Source organism: Egretta garzetta, unplaced genomic scaffold, assembly GCF_000687185.1.
Source record: "Egretta garzetta isolate BGI_Z169 unplaced genomic scaffold, ASM68718v1 scaffold169, whole genome shotgun sequence".
Taxonomy (NCBI): Eukaryota; Metazoa; Chordata; class Aves; order Pelecaniformes; family Ardeidae; genus Egretta; species Egretta garzetta.
The window spans coordinates 313317-337136 of record NW_009260798.1 but is presented as its reverse complement, the minus strand read 5'-3'; the positions used below and the strand labels follow the sequence as shown (position 1 = coordinate 337136).

The 23820-nt window shown below is 40.0% G+C and overlaps 1 protein-coding gene across 1 annotated transcript in view; it reads left to right on the top strand.

Annotated features, from left to right (window-relative positions):
- Nucleotides 1-1601: 1601 nt before the first annotated feature.
- CFTR (CF transmembrane conductance regulator) overlaps nt 1602-23820 on the top strand; it is an 81185-nt gene continuing 58966 nt past the window's right edge. The window contains exons 1-10 of the mRNA XM_035902191.1: nt 1602-1624; nt 5869-5979; nt 7278-7389; nt 14105-14320; nt 15233-15322; nt 16723-16886; nt 17346-17471; nt 21127-21373; nt 22633-22725; nt 23470-23652. Coding sequence (XP_035758084.1) covers nt 1602-1624; nt 5869-5979; nt 7278-7389; nt 14105-14320; nt 15233-15322; nt 16723-16886; nt 17346-17471; nt 21127-21373; nt 22633-22725; nt 23470-23652 — 1365 coding nt within the window. The remainder of the gene's footprint in view (nt 1625-5868; nt 5980-7277; nt 7390-14104; nt 14321-15232; nt 15323-16722; nt 16887-17345; nt 17472-21126; nt 21374-22632; nt 22726-23469; nt 23653-23820) is intronic.

The following is a 23820-nucleotide window of genomic DNA, read 5'->3' as shown; positions in this document are numbered from 1 at the left end:
GGAATGCTAAATTGGGTGAAATTTGTTGCTGTCACATTAGTGACACATCTGGGAGATTTTAAAATTCAGTTCAATGATGAATAGCACAGCTCTGTGATAGTTTTGCTGATGCAAATTTTCTGCAACGTTCGTTGATCTTTCAAAGGACTGGAAGAAAGAAATCTCTCTTACTCTTGCTATGGGATATATAACTGAGAAAAAGAGTGAAGACGACGATGAAACATCTTCTTCTCACCAGTCTCACTGTAGTTACATGCTGAAACAGCCCTGTTCATAGCACATTATCACCACTGCGTTATTTTTATAGAAATATTTGAGGCATATATTGCTCTTGACTTTAGACTCTAAACATTTGACAGATTTTAATACATTGATTGTATTCTGTCCTTGCATCTTACACTTAAATAGCTTTGTACCCCTTATGTACTTTGTTTTCTCTCAAAAATACCTCTCAGTACTCCTGCAAGCTGAAATACTTTGGCTACCTTACTAACTCTAGGGAAAAAGTATGGACTTTCTGCTAAAAAACTGGATCTCAAAAGCATTTAGAAATTAGATAGTTATCTGAATAAGTGTCATTTCTCAAAAACTGGGCATAAAAAGACAAGCCTTCCCCAAGAATTACTGTGGAGCAATCCTAATTAAGATTCGCTATTGAAATCCTGGGGTTTCAGCAGAACATTGATTATTCTTAAAATGGTGCTGCTCACAGCTAGTGGCAGAGTCAATGATATTGCAGCAGAATATTTTCCATGTCAAATAACACCTCAAGGAGAAGAACTGTTTATTAGTGAAGAAATTTAAATCTTAGGTTTTTTGATCTGGGGGAAAGCAAAAAAAAAGAAGCCAAAATTAGTAAGGGCTGCATTTACTTTCTGTTGTTGAAGCCCTGCAATAATTACATGCAAATGTTAAACTCAAGAGTGTTGCAGTTGTTTGTTTTTAAAGGGGAAAACGCTAAATGTTTAATATAGTTTTCAGAATATATAACATGCTATTTCAGCAGATTACAATCTGAAACAAAATAACTGCAACCCTACTCTGTTGAGGGTAAGCAAGGCGCTGGAATCAGGCTGCATTGCCTGGCCATTGCACTCTGTGGGCGTGCTGGCTTGTCCCATCTGGTAGCAAGGACCATGCAGAGCTAGGGTCACCCTTTGTGGCTGCCTTGCAGGATGCTCGGAGGAGAGGGCTGGTGGTGCAGATGCTCTTCTGGAGAAACATGGGTTGAGTGTAGTAGAGCTGCCACCGCCAGTGTAAAGTAAGCTACAATTTGCAATTTGTTCTGCTGCCGGAGCGATGGATATTTTTTGAGAGAGAATGGGAGTGCAGTACCTCTCGGAGAGTCCTGTCTGGCTTGACTTTTTGTGAATGTCTGAGATCTATGTGGCACCTCCTTCTTCTGTGGTCAGTAGGAATTTGTGGCTCTACAAACACCTTGTAAAACTTAGGCTCCAAAGCATGATAGTCGTGGCTTGATTACATTTCCCTCCCCCCTTCCCCTTAACTGTTAATAGAAGGAGTAAGATAAAGCCGGAGGCACTTTTCTTGCTCTGTCTCCATCAAGATTTAGGTCTGGTTCCTTAGGAGCTGTGGGCACTATGCCTATCGCTATTGCACACAGGTACCAGTGCTTCCTAAGAGAAGGAAGTGAAGCCATGGTCGCCTTTGCACTGCTCGGTAGGTAGATATGGCCATGTTGTGCACAGGACAGGTACCAGCCTGATCAGGGAGCCTTGCAGGAGAGCTGCTCTGCTTTGCAGGTCTTGGATAGCCTGGCCCTGCTCCTCTGTTACTGTCCCAACACCCTGTGCTTCTTGACCAAGAGGGTGGGATGGAGCTGGGGAATCCCTGCGCCGGGGAGGAAGATCTGGGCAGTTAGCTTAGCAACACGGAGGCTCTTTCTGTCTGCAGTCACATGCAAAGCAGCCTTAAGAGAAGAGTCAAATCCTATTGACAAGTTAACAGTCTGTGTTAATACTCTCTGGAAAGCCAAAGACATCTGTCCTATTGGTACAATTTGCTTGAGTGGGATGAGGCTGAACATGCTGGAGAAAGAAATAGCTATAGTAACAAATCTCTCATATATTGCTAAAGTGAGTGACAAAGAAATGGTCATTAGAAATCTACCAAAAGAGAAGTTAAAAAGATATCTTATGTATATGATATTTACATATCAAGCTCATAAGGTATTTTTTGCTACAGGCAATAAATAATAGAGGTGGAACTTGTTTTCCTTCTTTTCTTCTTTCTTACTGTACACCCTTGAAACTTGTCCCCTGCTGGGCTTCATGTGTGTGTACCCATAATAACATTCCTAGTTAGTGGCAAAACTCTGACAGCACTACAGGTTTCTCTGTGAAAGAGTTCATTAAATGCCAGCCAGTAATCCGGTGGCATTTGCTAACGTAATGCTGTAAAGCCAATCTGTTTCCCTTCCTTCTTGCTCTCTTCCTTTCAAAAGAACTTTCTCGTTCTCAGCAAACACGAGAAGAAAAAACTCAGAATTAACACTGGCAAATCGTTTCTTAAGCTGAAAAAAAGGAAGAGCTGTGTTCATTGACAAACTCTGACTGAGCTGCGTTACCTGGTGATAAAGAAACATTGATAACTACAGGTTATATTGCCAGTTAAAATGAATTTATAGCTATTTTGCATTTCAAAACGTTGCAGAGAATCCAGAGCATAACGGTAAACTGGATGCCATTGGAATCTGGCAAAAGGTTGGTTTTAGGAAATATTTATGTATTCTAGGTCTAGTATATTCCTTTTCATAAAATATATACTGTCTCATACCACAGTTTTTGACAGCAGAACCCAAGCAGCTGTTGAAAATCTGCCTTGAGACAAACAGCACGTGACAGGCCAGCTCCTCCCATGATTACCACTCCAACCTGAAGCCAGTTGGCACAGCTCACAAATTGGCCAGATCTAGTTAGGGTGGGACTTCCAAGCAAGGCCAGGGCAGCTGGGAGATGAACATCTCTGTGCAAGCCCTGCCAGTAGCCTGCAGTGGGAATCTGCCTGTAGCCTAGGAGGTCCCAGGGGAAGGCGTCAGCGCCGCTCGTTTAGATGGCCAGAGGAGTTCATCTGCCATAGTTGCAGCTACCCTGATGAGCAGAGATATCATAGAATCATAGAACCCTAGTTTGGAAGGGACCTCAAGGATCATCTAGTCCAACCTTTCTAGGTAAGAGCACAGTCTAGACAAGCCGGCACAGCACCCTGTCCAGCTGCATCCTGGAAGTGTCCAATGTGGTGGAGTCAACCAGTTCCCTGGGGAGATTATTCTGATGGCTGACTGTTCTCACTGTGAAAAATTTCCCTCTCGTGTCCAATTGGAATCTTCCCAAGAGCAACTTGTGTCCATCCCCCCTTGTCTTCTTCATGTGACTCCTTGTAAAAAGGGATTCTCCATCTTCCTTATAGCTACCCCTTAGGTACTGGTACGTGGTGATGAGGTATGAGTACAAGGACTGCACTAAGTCTGTGTCAAGCTTGTTGACTTGAGAGAGGAGTGTGATTTAGGGACCACGTAATTTAGGTGGCACTGATAAGTGCACCTGGTTAAGCACCAAGTAGAGCAAAAGATGTTCCTAGGAGTACAGGAGATCTGCTAAGCATGCCACCTTCCCCAAATGACAAAACAGCCACTCTCCTTGCTTTCTAAATGCAGTCACGTTTTGTTACTTCAGGCGGTGGCAAAATGCCAGGGTAGGTGCTGATCAAAAGTATAAATAAAATTAAATGTGTGGAGGAGGGAAACGGTGCAATGAAAAATGTTTTCCCAAAACATACCAGGCCTGAAACTGTAAAGCATTTCTCTTTTGTCAAGACAAGTTGGGAATTGCTGGTTGCAGTCTCAAAGCATTATTAAGGGGCACAGCAAGGTTATTACTTAGCTACAGTATTGGGAATTAAAGAGGTTGCTTAGGAAGTGCTGTCGCTTACTTGCATTAGCTGCAGTAGTGGTTTAGCATCCCATAACTTGTATTCATTTTATCTTTGCTAGAATATCTACGTATATGGAACTTTTGGTGAAGCCGGACCATGAGAATTTCTTTTCCCGGAGGACAGGGATTAGCCATTTCTCCAAAAGATGTGCACAAAGCCAGCAGCAACTGGTCCTTTCTGCCGTCAGAAGCTGGCAGAATACAAATGAATACCTGATTTATCATTTACAGTGGCCATGAAAGACTTTGATGTAACAGAATTATTTTAAATTCAAAAGTTTTCTTCTAATCTATCTTATTACATCCCTGAAAACATTGGCCCCTATTTCCAGTAGTAGTAAAGTTTATGGATGTTTTACCAATGACTCTCCAAAGTGGATTCTCCTAGCTGCCTCGCTGTAACACACCGCAAATCGTGTGTTATTTCTCAGCTACAGTGGTGTCAAAGGCTGAAATAAAGCCCATGTGATTTGTCTGAAACTGTAATATGATTGCAGAAATGAAGGATAATCTTCTAATTTCTTAGAACACATTCTCTTTGCAGTGGGTGTGATATAACTGTTCACTTGGGAAATATCTTTGTGCTTTGCTGAATTATGGGGATTATAGACTGGTGTCTCACAGGATTCATAACTTTGTTAAGATAAATGTTAGAGCATGCACGTGTGTGCACACAGTTGCACACAAATAGGCTTTGACAGTTGTGCTAAGGTCTCTTTACACCAGTGTAGGGTCTAATGATGTTCTTTTACCTTCGTGTCAACCTCTTTGCACCATCAGAGGCTGCAGTTGAGAATGTGGATTACTTGGTGTGTATGATACATGTTCTTACAGGCATATGGGTAAACATCTTCAATAAGCTGTTTGTATTTTCTAAGTGATCATGGGAAACATTACAGCATTTCTTTTGCAATTTTGTTAGCTGTTGTCTATAAAGAGAATTTAAAACAAAAAATTCTGAAATGACTGAGGTTTTGCAGATCATAACTTCTATCATAATCATAAATCATGCGGGGTTTTTTTTACAAACCGTGATTACATATGGAAGCATGAGAGCAATCAAGCACAAGCTCCTTCTTTTGCAGCCATTTCATTTTTTTTAAGGAAATATCTTTAACAATAGCAGTAAAGCAGAAACTCGGATAGTTTCAAAATACACTATTAGTTCTAATGGTTGCTTGTTCATGTTTTGTTTTCATCCTGTGCTTTCAAAAAGATTTCCAAACAGCACCTCCTGCAAAATTTTGTACAAATTGGCCCTTGGGGATTTGTAGGCCTTTCAGGAACCAAAGAGTTCAATAAAATTAGCAATGGCTTAGACTTTCTCTGCAGAGTAAGCATTCTAGAGATTTTTCCTGCTTTGGTTTAATTCAGCACGCCCTTTCAATTTGAAAAAAGAAATGCAAAATGCTTACATATGATGGATGCAATGACGATCTTATGAGGAGTCCTGTGAAAGATATCCTGTGTTGTTAAGTGCATACTTTAATGTAAGCTGTCAAAGGAACAGTCAAGCTATACTAAGATTTTCCATCTTCTAGGAATGAAACTTATACATCCAATTTACTGTAGTTCAGATTTATTATTCATTTATATGGACATAGCATTTGGAAATACAATACAAAGGTCTCAATCCCCTGTTCATTTGTCTGAATAGGAAGTTTGGGGCATGATTCCACCCCAAAACTGCAACAGTTTTGCTAATCCTTTAATGTTATATTTGTCAATTTAGTTTTGTAAATATAGTGCAGAGCTGCACTATATTATGTCGTATTGTGCATGCGTGTGTGTGTGTGCGCACATAGACATATTTGGGTGTTGTGGACAAAATATTCAGGGTGAGACAATAGAACTCCAGAATTAACCTCAGAAAGAACCTGGTGATTTTTTTCTCTTTATTTTTTTTCCTGCTTAGATGGACAAAACCAATTTTGAAAAAGGGTTACAGACGACGGTTGGAGCTGTCAGATATTTATCAAATCCCTTCTGCGGACTCTGCTGATAATCTTTCTGAAAAACTAGAAAGGTATGAAAGGTTCATGCAATAGCTTTGTTTCAGGAATCACACTGCGATTTTCATTAAAAAGCTGTTGCATAGAATGTTTAAATAGCATTTGGTGCAAGCTGGTTGCACGCAGTGACTGGCTCAAGCATGTCCTCATTCAGCAAACAGTTGTCCTTTGGAGCTGACTGGGATCCCTGGTGCAGGTGTATTGCCTAGATGCTCCAAATTACTATATACAGGTACCTGTGACATCTGTCCCCTGACTAGTGAGGCTAGACTCACTGTTTCAATGTTAGTTCCCTATGCTGCTGTTCTTTCTTCCCAAAATATCGTGGTAAAACCTTGTTTTATTTTTTAATTCAACAAAATAACATTCTTAGTTTCCTTTGATACCACTATTGAAAGACTTTAATTGCTTCTGCAGAAACCATGCCCTGACTTTCCTCATCTACGCTTCCTCTCTTCTCTACCCTGTTTCAGTGGGTCCTAATTCAGAAATTGTGCTAAACTTGGCACTAACTCTTACAGGTAAAAGTGCCTAAATCTAGTCCCTCTCCCCCAGCCTCCGGTGTAGCTTTGCCTGGCGTGCCGGGATGGCTCACGTCTGCGCTATTGTGCCAATCCAATTAAACTTAAGTGCAGTGTGACATACGTATTCGAAACTGGTGGAAAGTATTGAGAACATCGGTACGCGTAATGCATTTTGATAGTTTACAAGTGCAATATTCTGGTTCTTTAATATTCTGTTGAAAAATGGAGAAAAGAGGTAGCTAAGGAAATTCTTAGGAGTGCTTTAATCTGTGAGTGGAATTTTGACTAAACATATGCTTTCTGTGTATAGCATTGCTTCTGATCAGCAATTTATTATCAAATAGAAAATTATTGTCCTAGCAACACAGGTTAAAAATAATGCTGTGCAGTAGAAAAGCCACATTTTTGATGCTGTGTCGGTGTTTTCTTTCTTGCAGACTGGAAGAGCTCCAAAACATTTATTTGCCTATTATTTGTGCTTTGGTCTTAAGTACAGCAGGTTTCTTTAAAACATACAATGTGACCTTTTCATGAATTAATTCCCTGCGGGGTGATGTATGGCTGAGTATTTAAAACTGCCAAATATGTGGCTGAACTAGGTTTGAACTTTTATTGATCTATCAAGTCAATGAAGGCCAGGTCTTCGGGGTCTCTGCAAAGCTTTCTTTCATTAGTCACCTTAGCTAAATCTCCTTGGATATACTTGAGTGAATCGAAGTATGTCAGAGCCATAGACCCATGTATTTGCTCACGCAACATAATGGTCTTGTTTCTTGGTTCCTTTTCAGAGAGTGGGACAGAGAGCTGGCAACTTCAAAGAAAAAACCCAAACTTATTAATGCTCTTCGACGATGCTTTTTCTGGAAATTTATGTTCTATGGAATAATGTTATATTTAGGGGTAAGCTTTGTTCTTCTCTTCAGTAAACTTTTAGTGTTCCATAAATAGTTCAAGTCTTAGTGATGGCTAAATTAATACAGAATCTTGTGAATAGCTACAGCTTTTGCTCTGTGTATTGCTTATAAAGATAAATACAGAGGGATACTCAGGGACCCTCATAAATAAAAAAGTATTTTCTGATAATGTGTTAATCTCTTTAAAACGTACATATTAATAATTTTGAAATGTATGTGGTGCTAGCTGCTGGCATATGCTTCTCCAAGTACAGGTAAAGTACGTGAATTTTTGTATCACTACTGAACTAAATTATTTTCTCATGTTACGGTGTTTAAAAAGTTTCTGAAGAATTTTCTACCTTTACATTAAAACAAATGACAGTGCAATTTCACATGATTCGATCAATTTTGTCAAAGTGACTATCAACCAGCTTCACAGTTAAATGCTTTATTCAGGTTTAGGTATGCAATAACTCAGTTGTCTTCATTTGTGGTAACAATTCTGCATAAATAGCCATGTGAAATATGCTTGGATCTTGGTACTGTTAGTGCCTCAAAGTGTATGATCAAGAACTTGAGGTGAAAGTCGGAACTGATTGTGTTTATCACCTTTCTAATGTGTCAGTTAGGATTACCCTGACATACCAAATGCCACCTGTTTGACAATCCTATCACCAGGGTTAGGAGCTGTGAAAATAGTTTGTTATTAATGATGTCTTGCTAGGTATGTTGGATAGCCAGACTGTAAATCTGAAAATTACTGTTAACAAATATCCATATTAAACAGCCATGTTGAAATTTTCAAGTTTCTGCAAATTAGTAGTAAAAGTGAGATATTAAAGTCCGTGCTTCTCTGTTCAAAATGCTGTGGTATCAGAAACTGCAGGTATAATAGCACAGATGGCCCAAAGTGGTCAGATGTATTCAGATAGTCAGTGTTTTCAGATGTGAGATGGATCTAGGCCAGGTTTTTGTTTTCAGAAGGTTGGTACAGAAAGGAACTAATTCCACTGGCATTAGTGTTGAATGCGATCTATTTCAGCTGTACTTTCAAGATCATGGCTTGGGCAGAAGGAGTGGAAGGGGAATTTATGGAAAATAGGCCACAAATGTCTTTGAAGTTCACGTTGCTTGCTATAAAACCAAACTCCTCTTTTCTTTTCACTTTCTATCAAGTATCCCAAGGAACTATTCTAAGAGAAGAGCAGAGTTACAGAAAAGCAAACCTTCATGCCCAGTAGAATGACCCCTCTTGCAGGCAGGAAGGGGAGAATAGTGTGGAGTTGTAATCACACCCATGAACTTGCTACTGACTCCTCTGTAGAAGGGAAATTTCAAGCCAGGTAGATCTTCTAGTAGGTAGATGAAGAAAGATCATAATCTGCTCTACGTCAGCCGTGCCAGACGTATGCTAAGTGAAATCACACCAGCACCTATATCCTCAAGTTTTAATAGTTTTGTATAAAACGCTTGGATCAAATAAGTAAGAATATCCTGAAAACTAAACCACAAGTCCTTTACTACATGCAGACTTTACAGCATTAAAGGGGAACTTTTTAAGGGTGACAAGTTTTAATGGATCGGGCAGTGTTTCAGGTGAAAGAGCTTTTTTCAAGTTAAGCATCGAACTTGGAGCCTGACTTGTGCTCGTTTTATGTTGGAACGGTTCCACCCCAATGAACTTCCATGGAGCCCCTCCTGTTTACATGGCTGCGTGAAAGACAGGCTAATCTTGCAGATTACAAAATAGGTACATTTATTTAGGGTCCTGGGATGAAAGTCCTGTAAAATATTCACAAGTGTATTAACTTGGACTGCTAACGATGCAAAAGTTCTGGCTTAGATCACTGTTAATTTGGTTTGGATAATTAATAACGGACTACAATTTCACTTCAGATTGGATTTTCCCCTAAGACTTATGGAAAAACTGACTGCTTCTTTCTCTTGTAATACTGTGTCCAGGGGAAATGAGAATCAGAAAGTCACAAAGTAAAATGCTCTAAAGAAAAGGGAAGACATTCTCTAAAGATGTAAAATGCTTCCCTGAAAACGTAGCATTCACATTCTTTCTAGTCTATAAAAAAGTTTAGGACGTACCTCAGTCTGTCATGCTGCTTCATGGATTAAAAATAGAAAAAATCTACAGGCCTTAATTTTTTGCAATCCCATTTAGACTGTCCCCCAGATGGATCTCATGAAGAAAGACTTGAAATTTCTCAGCACCAAGGCTTGATTTTTAAAATAAAATTTTAAAATAAATTTTTAAAATAAAACCTAGAGTTCTTTACATGTTATCTTTTTGCTTCTTTCTCATGGATAGATACACTCACATGCATGTGTACACTAATTCTGATTAAAACAGGGGAATCAAGAAATTAGCCCCCACATCAACTTTGTTCTCTCCCAATTTAAGTCTCTGTAATTTATTGGGCTCTTGTCACTAACGAAGAGCCTCAGGTCTCCTCTCACTGCCTCTTGCCTCAGTCTGAAGTCACCACCGCTGCAGATCTGGTTCGAGGAGATGTGCCCGTGCTTGCCTTCTGCCACACAGGGGCTGCACAAGGAGAAAGGAGGGGGGAGGATGGTTATGGTCCTGTCTGGGCTCACCCTGGGGGGCTTTTCTGTGTCAAATCCTGGGCTGTTTGACTGTTATGCAGGGCTGGTGGGAGGCAACGTGGTGAGAATGGAAGCTCATGCGTCAACTAATAATTTGCTTTTGTCCAGGTAGGGCAAGTTAACCATCTAGGACAGGGCCTCTTGGTATCTATGGGGCTGGGTAATAACCCTGCTCTCTATACGCCTTCACCTTGCTTGGCGACTTCTCTGGGACAAGACCCTTTCTTTTTGGACTCCTACACAATTCTGTCTTTTATTTGCTTCTGCCTTCTCATTACTGCCTTTAATTTTTTAACCTTTTTCCTCACCAAGCCAGTAACTCCTTATTCATGTCAGGTTTGTATTTTAATAAAAGCCCGGCAGTTCTACAAATTTAGCCTGCCATACACTATAGGTGTTCCCACAGAGTCTGCCAGCTGAAACTGTCACCGTAATGCATTCCTCTTAAAAGTTAAGCAGTTTCTGAGGGCTTTTGCAGGCAGTTTTGAGGATAACTGCCTTTCCCAGACTACAGGCAAGTGAAGCGTGTGTGGGCATGCGTGTGTGGGACTGTGGACGGTTGAATCCTCTGTGCAGACTTTTTTAATGGAGTACAATTTTAGACCAGGTGAGGACAGAAGAGGACTGCAGGATTTTTGAGTCATATTCTCTGCTCATTGGGGGTTTTTTATTTCTTTTAGAAATCACAGACATGTGCAATTCAGCACATAGGAAACAAAATCTGCACCTTTCACAATGAAGATGCAAAGATTAAATCTTAGTTTAAATTCTTGATTCTGTTATCATTAGTCTTCATTTTATTGAAAGCTGTAAGAGGAAAAAAACTTGCTGCTAAAGCTGCTGGTGTTCTTTTCAGGCCCTGCTCACGGAAATTAATGGGAGCTTTGCCATTAATTTGAATGGGGACAGGATGTTGTGCCGTATTGGCATAGGTGCAACCAAGTCGTGTGTTCTTTTGACCTTCACCTTCCTTTCAGCTCCTCTCTTGTCTAACCCCCGAGCTGCTTTCACGGCACCTTTCTTGGAATGTGGTTTAAACTCTGCTGACATCCCTGCTGTTTGTGTAGTTGTTGTTGCAACTGGCATCACAGCTTTGCTCTCATCAGGTCTAGTAGTTTTTCCATCTCTCCCTTTCCCCTCACACGCCGTAGGTAATGATGTTATTGCAGGGTGGACACTTGCGCTCTGGCCCCCTAGAGTACTATGATTCTCCCTCATAAACAGTCTTGTGTTAGGCACGTGTAGTTGCTGTGCTTAATGTATCTGCTCCCCTGCTGTTTGAAACAGCTTCCACGCTTCACCTCATCAGCAGATGTGTCTTGCAATTTAAAGAAAAGGTGGTATGGCGGTGAAGCAAAAATCTTGCTTTCTAGCATGAGACTGGCTAACATATTGGGTACTTTGCTGTGAGGATTGGTTCAGTTCTACTTACCTTCTTCTCCTATATTCATCCCCATGAAATGTATGTTTCCACTCAGGCACAGCAGCTGCTAACGTTAACTTAGAAATGGTTTTAGTATCATATCCCAAAGGACCCTAATGAGGATTTCCTGAAGTTCTCGCATATAGGTCACGGGTGTGAGCGAGGAGGCAGGGAGGGATATGAAAGTCCTGAAGCACTTCTTGGGCATGCGCCAAAACAGAGATGTGCATTATTGTCTTCAAATGCAGAGTGATTGAGCATATGGGTGATACACGTAACGTAAAAGTTCTCATTGTGTAAGAACAACCATACCAGGCCAGATTAGCATGGTATCCTGTGTCATGCTCTCATTTGTCTTCAGGTCTTTGCTCTTTTAATTAGATTTCTGTGAGGGGGATGTTTCTGAATTTCTCAATGGCCTATGATGAATGCAGTGGGAAGAGCAAGGGCAGGAGAAGGAAAAACACAACTCTTGAAAACTGGATTTTCTGTTAGGTGCACGAATCTCATTCATTTTTTTAGGCAGGTCGTTCTGATCAGTTTATTTGTCCATGTTTATATCAGTGGGTGCTTTTGAGGCTACAAGAGGAAAAGTGAAAAACAGGTAGTTCTGCTTTCATTTGTATGTAGACTACATAATAATATCTTCAGTAAGTAAGCTGATAAATCTCCACTGTAAACCAGTGGATTTTTACGCCCCATGAGATAGCAAATGATTTGGCTTATTGCCAGCCATTATTCTGCCCTTAGCCTGTAAATCACCTGTTTTTTTCCAGTGAGCTAGGCATATATGCAATACCTTTATAGTCACAACAAACACAGCAGCAGAGCATGGCATTTTTACTGGAATAAGGCTAAATAAAAACCAAAAAAATCTTGCTATTTTAAGCCTATATATAAGAGCTTATCTTGGAATCTCTGAGAGTATGAAAGCACCACCTTGTCCTTGAGAGGTGACTGTGTTGTATGTTGTGAGTTTTGGGGAGTTTTGGTTTGCGGCTTTGGGATGCATATGGTCTAAGCACAGCTGCCTTGGGTCATGTGTGTTTTAATAAACACTCCTCCCTTTGCCTGCTAATAACACTGAAGTCTTTGTCAAAGCCAGCTCCAGGTTTACAGCATTTGTGTTGGGGCAGAGTGGTGTTTAATTTGGGAAATGTAGCGCGTAGCACAGGTATGCTATTTGAGATGTAAAATTTCGTCTCTTCCGTGGAAAAAGTGAATGATGAATATCAGCTCCACCAACAGTGACATTCAAAAGGGGTTACAGTACAGGTTGTGGAAGGGATTGGTTGGGATTGCTCTTGTATAAGAGACCAAAAGGAACCCAAAGGAGAAGGAAAAAAAATAAAGGGGATTTTCCCAATCTATTTATCACTGTAAAACATTAATTGCAGCTGAACTTCACTAATTCACTTCTCTCTGAGTCTCTGTAAGGTGGTCTGTGTGGTTTTCAGCTGGAAGGCAGTACTAGTAAGTTTTTGGCAGAATTTAACACATTTGTAACAAAAAAGAATTCAATAGTTTCTTTCTGTTTTTCAAGTATCGGATGCTTTCTGCCGAGACACACCAGGAAGAAGGATAAGGAGACACACATAAAAGTTCTTAGCACTAAGTGTTTTTACACTGAATATAACAATGAAGGAAAGGAGCACATACGTACTTCATACCCTTCAGGAGCTCACGCGGAAGATGAAGCAAATTGTTAGGCTGCAGCACACCAATGATTTTCACAGTTCTTGGGGAAGGATTGGGGAAGGAAAGAGGGGACAAAAGGCAAAGATGGAAAAGGGTGAGGTTATAGGATTGAAAGTATGAGAACGATGGGAGCATGAAGGGAAATGGAAGGCAAAGGTGAGATAACGCTACTGGGGTTTAATTAATACAGAAAAGGAGGCTGACGACAAATGTAATGGCAGGCTAAGGTGAAGTCTGGGTTATAGCAGATTATTTGGATGCCTTGCAGTTTAGCAGTTTGATACCCCCTCTTTTTGCTCTCCTATTCTGGTTCTCTACCATGTTGCTCACCCCGGACGGGAAGTGCTGGGGCTGCCAATGCAGGAGGGACTGGTTTCTCTCTGGGACTTTTATTAAACTTGCCTCCCCTACCACTTATGTCCTCTCATCCTGCTTTTGTTATAACCCTGGATACAACATCTAGCACTGTTGGGTAGAATGATCCAAATTGTTTATACGTTTATTCTGTTCCTATTTCCATTTATTTTATGTTTTAGCTGTATCCTCACTGTGGTGTTCTGAATCTTCCTGTGTCCTGTAAGTCCAGTAAAGTGCAAGGAGAACTGTTCCCTAGGGGCCAAAACAGAGATCCAGCCTGCTAAACTGGATTCAGTCATATGATGTGGCTAATCCATTACAACTCTGAAAAGTAAATGTGGAAGCTAATCTCAGTTGTCACTTTTGTAGAAAACGATCAAACAAAATTTACAAACTAGATTTGCTTTGGTGCATCACGGATTAAGAGAGCAGTGAGTTGTCTGTTCTCCTGTGCAATTACTGAAACTTTCTGTGGTTTGCACGGCAAACAGACCCGACTTCCTCATTTAAGATACAAAGCTGTAAATCTCAGTTGGTAGGACTTGAGATTAAAATGTTAACCATTTTGAAAAAAAAATGAAAAAACCACCAGCCGAAATTATTTTTCTCTTGTTTCCATCTGCAGGAAGTTACCAAATCTGTGCAACCCCTTCTGTTGGGAAGAATAATAGCTTCTTATGATCCGGACAACTCCGATGAAAGATCCATAGCCTACTACCTGGGCATTGGCTTGTGCCTACTCTTCCTTGTGAGAACACTACTCATACACCCTGCTATATTTGGTCTTCATCATATAGGAATGCAAATGAGGATAGCTATGTTTAGCTTGATTTATAAGAAGGTAATTGTTTCATTCACACTCAAAGCCAAACCTCTGTCTGTAGCCTACGTAACTTTCAGGCCAGTTTGTTGAAAGATTGATAGTTTTGTTAGTCAAGGTGCACAAAGCGCACAGAAGAATAATGTGTCTAACAGTAGTTTCTGACAGCTCTCCATTTCCTAAGTCCAAAGAATTAAATACTTGTCTAGAGCTGGTTTGACTGAAGTCAGCCTCTGTGTGAGTTCTGACTTGCTGGTTACGTGGTGAGATGCCTTAATTGTTCTACCACTGTGCTCCTGTTATGCACGTGTATTGCAAAGGAAGAATAACATATGCCAGTGGCCAAAGAATATTTTCAGAAGATTAGAGGTGAAGATTTAAACAATAATATAGAAAGGATTGAGGTTGAATGATACTGTGTGAGATCTGTATCACGTGTAGAATCAATAGATGCTGATGCGTCGCATATTCACAAATCCAAAGATTCAAAAAGGTGTTTGGTTTCACCAATACCCAAACTAGCTAATTTAGACAAACATGTTAGTTACTCTAATACAAAGCTCACTGTGAAAACATCTTTCAAAAATATTTGTCAAGATAGGCACAGTAGGAGATTTTTGAGGATGCACAGCAACACACAGCATGCATGCTTAATTAAAACTTGCATTTGCATATACATCTATATACATAAAATATGCAACAGAAAGCAAGGACTAAGTCAATAAATCAATATTTGTAAAGCAATTTAATGGGTATATTAAATTCAAGTGACATAAATAACAAGTTTAATGAGACTTCCTTTATAGCGTAAGCAGATAAGTGAATTGCTATTTATGCTACTGTACAATTGCCTATTATTTTTATCTGTATTTATTCTGTTTTATGGGGATGAGTTACATGGCCATTTTTCTATGGTTTTGTTTTCTTTTATAGATCTTAAAACTTTCAAGCAGAGTTCTAGATAAAATAAGTACTGGACAATTGGTCAGTCTTCTTTCCAACAATCTGAACAAATTTGATGAGGTACGTCATCGGTTGTTTAATCCACTTGGTGATCCATCAAATACAAATGCAATACTTCAAGCTGTTCCTGACAAATATTAAGGAAGGAAGAAGCGTAAATGCGGACTGCGCTGAGTGCTCATTGTAGATACAAAATGAATCACTACCTTAAGAAAATATGTTGGCATGTGGTCATGGAAATGCTCATTCTGATACTTACGACATCCTTTATCTCCTATGCTGATTAATAGAGGAAACCTAAAACCTAGGTATACCACAGAAATATGCTTGTTCTACTGTCCAGTGAGAACCTGCCAGGAAATCCCTGGGTTATGCAGTTGATTTCACAGATGTCAGAACTTTCTGGTTCAATCCTTTCGTCCTCTTTTCCTGACCACTGTACCTTTTCACTAAGGTGATTCAGTCTGTTCCTGCCATTGAACAAGCGACCATGTTCAGCATCCTGTTGCTACTATTACTCACTCTCCTAAAAGTCTGAATAAGTGTTGATGTAAGACCTTATTAGGAATCATTCCCAACATATCCGTCTTAGACAATACTTCCAGAGTCTCCTGTAAAGCTTCTCTTTCGTTAAAGACACAGAGGTAAATCCCTGCTAATGGCTTTGGGGACTGGAAACTCTATTAAATTCTCTGTTCAGCATGTATATTTAATTGGCCCATTGGTAGCAGGAGGTTTGCTTCCTATGAAAGAAGCAAGATCAGAGAGATTGTAGGCACATGGTTGGAACTGTAGGGTGTATTTACTTTAAGCGCTATATTACTATATAGAGCAATGTCAGCTAGTGCCCTATGAGCTGGGACAAGTGCCCTATCATTGCAGCAGTGGAGCTGCAGTAACACAGACCCCCGTGCAGCCTGATCACAGGATTCAGTCCAAAATCGTCCCAATGTGAAGGAACATGACTGAAGTAGACAGCAATCTGGTTTGAATTAGCTGTGTTCACACAAGAGTCATCTCTTCACCAAAGTAATATTTGCCTCCTACACCAGATTAAATCACTCTCAGAAGATTCTTCTGTGTATTTTTCTCATCTTGCAGTGGTTGAAAAAGCCAACATTGATGGCTTTTTCTGTTTACTGTTACAAAGCTGGAATTTTTCCTCGTGCATATACATAGCGAAGAGACAATTGCAGACTGAACTTTCCCTTACAAAAATCAAAGTTTAGGTGTGGAATGTATATGTATTGCTGTGCTGTCATCATAATTAACACCCAGAATGCTATGTGGTCAGGATCACAAATCCTCCTTTATAAACTTGTTTTACTACTGGAAATATTTGTACCATTCTTCATTACATTTTTCAAAGTGTCACTTTAATGACTTCTTCCTTTTCATGTAGTTTTCAGAGCACATCTGTAACTTGTATTATTATTATTTTCTGCTGTGGGCTTCCACAGGGTCTTGCTCTGGCTCATTTTGTATGGATTGCACCTTTACAAGTGGCACTGCTGATGGGACTGCTCTGGGATATGTTAGAAGCTTCTGCATTTTCTGGACTTGCTTTTCTAATAGTCCTGGCCTTTTTCCAAGCCTGGCTGGGACAAATGATGATGAAATACAGGTGATGAGACTGTTTTAAAATATTTCAATATATTTTCCTGAAACACGTTAGTTTAAGAAGTTTATACCACTTGATTAAGGGTCTCTAGTTATGACATTGTTGCAAAAGAGAAGTCCAAAGAGTGTTGGCTGTGTTGGGAAAGTCACGGACAAGCCTTTACTTATTTAGCAGCAGCTGTCTAAACTTAACAAAATGAAAAGTCTAATTGCAGTAAATAGTGATAATGCTTTGTGGAATTAAAACTCCTTGTTAGTGACTTTTTTAGAGCTTGTATTTTCTCCTTCGTAAAAAATTTACTAGATTTCTAATAATTCCTTTCACATTCTTCAAAATAATTCTGTTAAAATAAACATTGTAAGTGTAGGCTTTTTGAAAGTGTTTTCATAAGATAATTGGATACAAACTAACTATACAGGATGAGAAAGATGAAGATTGACCCACTGCCTTTTTACTTCGTAGGAATAAGAGAGCAGGAAAGATCAACGAGAGACTCGTCATCACCTCAGAAATAATTGAAAATATACAGTCAGTTAAAGCCTATTGTTGGGAAGATGCAATGGAAAAAATGATTGAAAGCATCCGTGAGTAAGTGTTCTCATTTGTTAGTCAAATATTTTTATGTGCTCAGAGAAAAAAAAAATATTAGGGGGCTATGAACACCATCTGTGGTCTTGTTCGTTGAGAAGTAAAGCACACAAATATTAATCCTCCATAAACGAACCGTGCATTCCCACACTGCAGCTTGGGGTTTTTTCCAATTTGTCAAGTTCACTATGGAGGTGAGATTTTTTATTTTTTCTATTTGCTTCCTCATTTGTTATAATGATATTTCAGTGGTTAGCTTGCACAGGTAAAACAATTGTGGCGTCTGTGTTTGTTTCTGGCCAACCCTAGCCTCATCTTACAATAAAAAGCCCTTTTGTGATGGTGGTTACTTAAGGCTTTACAGACTTTCCTATTCTGCAGTGGAGGAAACAGCATGAGCCCTCTGCAGCCATTTTCTGAGAAATGCAATAAAGCTGGTTTAAAATGTTACACGCAATCTGTGAAAGGATTGAAGTGGCGCAGCTTCGTGTATTCATCCTGCAGAATTGCATTAACATTTATTGTCTGTAGATAGCCTTGTATAATGCTTATCTCTTCAATTAATATCAAGATTGAACTGGAACTACCAGACCTGAAGCAGAAAGGAGGTAAAAGAGCTAACCTAGTTAGCTGAGAGCTATGAGAAGGAGGCCTTCGTTACTGACAGGGAGTCCTGGGGGAAGGGAGAAGTGACATATTGACTGATGGGTGACGCTGCACTAAAGCTGTCCCGTGTGTTTGTTTAGTCCTTTGCAGAGAATCAAAATTCTGTGCCAGGTGTGTGATTGGGAAAATAAAAGAAAATAAAAGAAATTGAAGTGTCATATTATGATGTAAATAAAAGAGATGAAATGATATTATTACACAAACACCTTCTTGTTCAGCTGCTTTCTGAAAGACAAACCAGGGAAAGTGAAGTGTTCTTTACCTTTAAAATAAGGAAGATCTTACAATGTGTAATGATTTACTGTAAACGATCAGAGAAAACTCAGTCTGAATCCAGGCCAGAAGTTACAGCTTGAGGATAGAACCAGGTTAGGATTCCCCTGGTGTCACATGCATTGCTTTTAGGAAATTTGGGACCATATCTCGTGAGCAAATCCTGTAGAAATGAATTAAACAAATTTTAGTCCACAAAATGGTCACAGAAACCTGGAAAAAAGGACGGACATTTTATGATATATATTTTCTACAGTATTTTGTAGTGGATTTTGTAATGCTGGATTTTTTTTCTATTATGCATGGATTTTTAAAAGATAAGAATGCTGGCAATATTACAAGATCAGAGTATCTCTCTTCTACTTCTCTGCACCAAAATACTGTATTTTTTTGAGTGATCCAATGTGTCACTTGGTGAAGACATCACCAGAGCAGGTCAACCCAGCAATGTCAGTTGCAATTGAATTTTGCATGCTGAGCCAGCTCTGCAGGGCCTCCCAAGCAGTTGACTTGTTAAGCTGGTAGGCCACGAGACCTTGTGTGTGGAGCCATGCCTGTATTTTAACAACAGTGCGTTATAACCCAGACATTACCAAACCGCTTCTACTTGGTGGCTTTTTTTGATGCAACCCAGTTTAATCAGTTCTAACGAACTAGATAGATCTGTGGCCTTACTGTGATAGACTTGAGCTGCCAGGGCTGGCCATCCCACAAGCAAACTCCCCCCAGGGAATGGTGACACTTCAGAGGGACCAGTATGGGCTGTCTCCTGTGGGCCTTCTGAAGCCTGTTCTGATAATAACTTTGTAACAGGTTTCTGAATAAAAATGTACCTGCACTCCTATGGGCTATGCAATGTGTTCAGAGAAGTGAAAAACCACAGCACCAAACTGTTCCCCTGAAGCATAGCATAGCACTGGAGAAGGTGAGGTCCAAGGCTGGAAGTGTCTGTACGTTGTCAGCAGAAGATAGATCTTGATATAAAGCAAAGAATCTCAAGCTCATCTATTTTTACTGATTCCTGCAGCATCTCTTCAAAACCAGACATACGCTGGCCTACACTCTATACCTGCGTGAGGCTCATGGTGTCCCTTACACCTCTCTCCAAGTGCCCATAGTGTGGCAGCAAGACCTGTCCCAAACAAGTGCTTGATTTACAGAGCTCTCAAGCCTGTATCAGGGACAGACCCATCTCTGGAACACTTTTGTGTGTGGCTGGGTCAGCTTATGGCTGGTACTTGGGAGCATACTGAAAAGGGTTAGTGCTTTGAGTCTCCCTCTTCCGAGTGGCAGCTGTGTGCTTCAGCACTGGGGGGATTCTCCCCAAGAGTTTGTGTGGGACTGGGTGAGCACCAAGCCCCAAAATCTGTGTTATCCCTATTCAGTGCTGCCACCCACAGTCTCATACAAGCTCTGGAGGGATTTAGACAGCCCTTTCTCCAGAGCAGTGGCTACTACTGTGGTGGTGACCTGCATCCCTGGCTGCTTTCTTCAGGACTCTCTTGTGAAATACAGACTTAACAAGAAGTCCTAGGAACCCTGCTTCAGAACTGGCTGAGCTCAGATTTTCTGTCAGGGACTTTTAAGAACGCTCTGGCTGACAAAAGTTGGCAAGATGCTGGGTAGTGTGGAGCTGAAAGGGGGTTCCACACTTCATCCTGGATGTACTTTGCATGTAGACACTGGCTCAATACATAAAGATTAGGGTGTTCAGCCTTGCAACACCAGGTATTACCATCACCAGTGTGACTGCGAACTTCTCAGTATCCCAATGGTTAGAGCTCTCACCCAGTGAAAGGGCACCTTTAGGGTCTCGCTCCATCTCTAGCCCCAGTTGATTGCTCTTGCAGCAGGGCAATGGCTCTTTCACTGCAGCAGCGGTGCCTCTGTTCGGGCAAAGCTGAGCTGCAGGGCACCTGGGGAATGTGAAGGGAATGGGGTCAAAAGGAGAGCAGTTGATAGAAAGCTGTGAGTTAGGGCTATCAACCCAAAAAATGAATTACGCTCCCTGGATTGTTTCTCTCTTTATTTAATAGCTTGCTGTAAGATGCATAGACGTTGTGGAAGCAGCTACGAGTAATTACCAGTTGCATTCCTGATTGCACAGCAGTCAGTCAGCTGCTCCATAGGCTGAGCTTCCATGGGGAAGGGAAGGGGGAGAGCAGACTCTGCCTTCCACCTCTTCAAGCTGAAGTTAACTGATACCTTACTTCATGGATGAAGCTGTTAGTAGGGTGCTCTGCAAAAGGTGATGACAGTATAATCAGATTGTGGATTGTTCTTATTTTTTTTTATGGTCATGTACAGCAAATCTGGCATTTCCAAGTATCTTATTTCTAGGGGAGTTATCTGTCTAGATGACCAGATGAGTATGGGATGATGCTTCTGGGAGAGTGTCATATACCACAGCATTAGATACTTAAGGATGGTTGTGCCAGTAATTGTAGAAGCTTGTGGTTTATGAGGCATCTAAATCATGACATAGATGATTGTTATTTTGTCTGACCTCTCTGAACATCGGTGCCAAAATGTGGCTCCAATTATTTTTTAGGTCAAAAAATTGTTTTGAATCTTGCTTTTTAACTGCAACCCTAGAACATAACAAGGATGAATGAGCCTCTGAATTAATTGTTTTACCAACAGTTCCATCCAAAATATTTGTAAGATGTAAACTGTGGATTCCTATACTAATTATGTGTATTTGTTTTTTTAACAGAACTGAACTGAAGCTAACCCGAAAAGCTGCTTATGTGAGATATTTCAATAGCTCAGCCTTCTTCTTTTCAGGCTTTTTTGTGGTGTTTTTAGCTGTGCTTCCATATGCTGTGACTAAAGGAATTATTCTCCGAAAAATATTTACCACCATTTCGTTCTGCATTGTTCTTCGAATGACAGTGACCAGGCAGTTTCCTGGGTCTGTACAGACCTGGTATGACTCTATTGGAGCAATAAACAAAATACAGGTAAGGTACATACACTAAAATCTTCCCAAGTACGTAAGCTAATTCTTTATAGCATGTTATCTTGTCAGTTGATCAACAAAAGCGCACAGCATTTATGCAGACTTTCCAAATATACTATATATTGCTTTGACTACACACCATGAAATGTCATTATAAATCTTGATATTGTTGTATCGTTCCCCAGGTAGCATAAGCATGGGAGTCCCATGCTACCTGCACGCTGCTTTTTTTGAAATGGTGGCATTTAGTTTTTTCTTCTCACTGCAGAATGGGGAACTTAATAAAAATATATCATGAGCTGTGGTGCTTAAGAGATGTTTTTCCTTCAGAAAAGGAAGTACAAAATTAGTACATGTTTTATATAGCGCGGCTTCCAGTAGTTGCAGTCACAGATCTTCTGTTTTCCTAGCTATTCATGGCAAGAACAGCAGGAGATTGTGCATCTTATGCAAATGTGCACCTCATTCATTATGAGCAGTAAATGTAATTAAGGTACCGGTCAAATAATTATTACCAACCTTACCTACTGAGATCAATTGCTCATATATCAGCATGAGAGGCTTATCTGCAGAGTTAAATCAGGGTGAATTCTCATTAACTCTATCTGGTTTTTCTGCTGTTTTGAAATCACTCCTCGGGAAAAGAATTCTTACTCTATTTTGGGATGAAATCTTAGGTGTGTTTTTACATATTTATAGATTTTTTTGGTAAAACATATATTTTATTATTTTTAGTGGGATAAAAACACCTAATATGGAACTTAAAGATCTTAATCAGAAACCTGAACTTTAATACAGAACAAGAAGCAGGTATTGGATTGTTATGATTTTCAACTGGGCAGAAAATTCAAGAGATCTAGCCATAAACCTTTCTGTTCGACATCCAGAAGGCTGCCTTGTTGGGTCCCGGTTTAGACAGTCCTTTATTTGAAAAGGATTAAGGTCGGAGGGGTGATGCTGCCTGATACAAGTCCTGAAAGCAAAGGAAATCCCAAGTTTTGATATTCTTTCTAAACCAGAACCAAATACATGCATGGTTATGTTTTCCCTAGCAATGAAAGAATCTGTAGTTTCAAAAACATTTCCTTCTGCATCTGAAAGACGTATAAGCTGTATTTATGCCTCTCTCTAAGATACCATGATGCAATAGCACCATCAGAAATATTAGCTAGTGCTAGATGTTGGCATGTATGTACTGCTTAGTGTGGCGTGGCCACCACTCCTTACGATTTTCTGTCATCTGTTTCATGGTGTTCCTAGGATTTCTTGCTGAAAAAAGAATATAAAGTCCTGGAGTATAACCTAACAACCACTGGTGTTGAGCTGGACAAAGTAACAGCTTTTTGGGATGAGGTTAGTACTTTCACCCAAACTAAATTAAAACACAGACTATATCTTTTTTACCAATATTTGCCTCAGTGTTCTCTAAAAAAAGCAGCCTACACACCTTCGTTTAAACTGGCTTCAGCTATCAGCCGATCAGCAGGCAAGGAATATATGGCAAGTAATTAATGCATGATATCAAATTATTCACAGTTGAGAAACTTCAGAAGAGACCTTTTAATAAGTGTCAAGGCCTGTAATAAGCAGTTATTTCTGATTTAAGCCAGACTGAAAAGAGAATCAGGCTGTGGCATGTATAAACATTGGAAAGCAGTTCTATAATAGGCAAATTTTGTTCGTGTCGACAAATTTAGGAGCAAGTACAATACATACATTAAATATATATATATATTTAAGAATATAATAAGTATGTTATACATAGATAGGAAAAGTAACACTGAAAAAGTTACCCACTTTCCAGTAACACTGGAAGGGGTTGCCCAGAGAGGTGGTGGAGGCCCCATCCCTGGAAACTTTCAAGACCAGGTTGGACGGGGCTCTGAGCAACCTGATCTGGTTAAGGGTGTCCCTGCTCACTGCAGGCAGGTTGGGCTAGATGACCTCTAGGGGTCCCTTCCAACCCAAACCATTCTATGATTCTATGAAAATTAAGTTCATATGTTTTCATAAGTCCATAGTACAATATACTTGTCTTCATATGCATGTTTTATTAATTTTTTATGTATATAAAATACACATCCATGTATGTTGCAGGGAATTGGAGAGCTGTTTATAAAAGCAAACCAGGAAAACAACAACAGCAAAGCTCCTAGCACTGGCAACCATCTTTTCTTCAGTAATTTTCCCCTTCATGCCTCTCCTGTTCTTCAGGATATAAATTTCAAGATTGAGAAGGGACAGTTACTAGCTGTTTCTGGATCTACTGGAGCAGGCAAGGTATTTCTATTTCTCTTGTTTCAACAAAAGTCCTAATAATTTTAAGGAATAATATTGTGTTGTTATCTGTAATGTTACCTGTATCGTTACTGTATTCTTGCTATCCTGTGCTCGCTGTAAAAACGGTGGCTGCAGGAAAAAGTATGAATAAACTGTAAGTTTCAATAA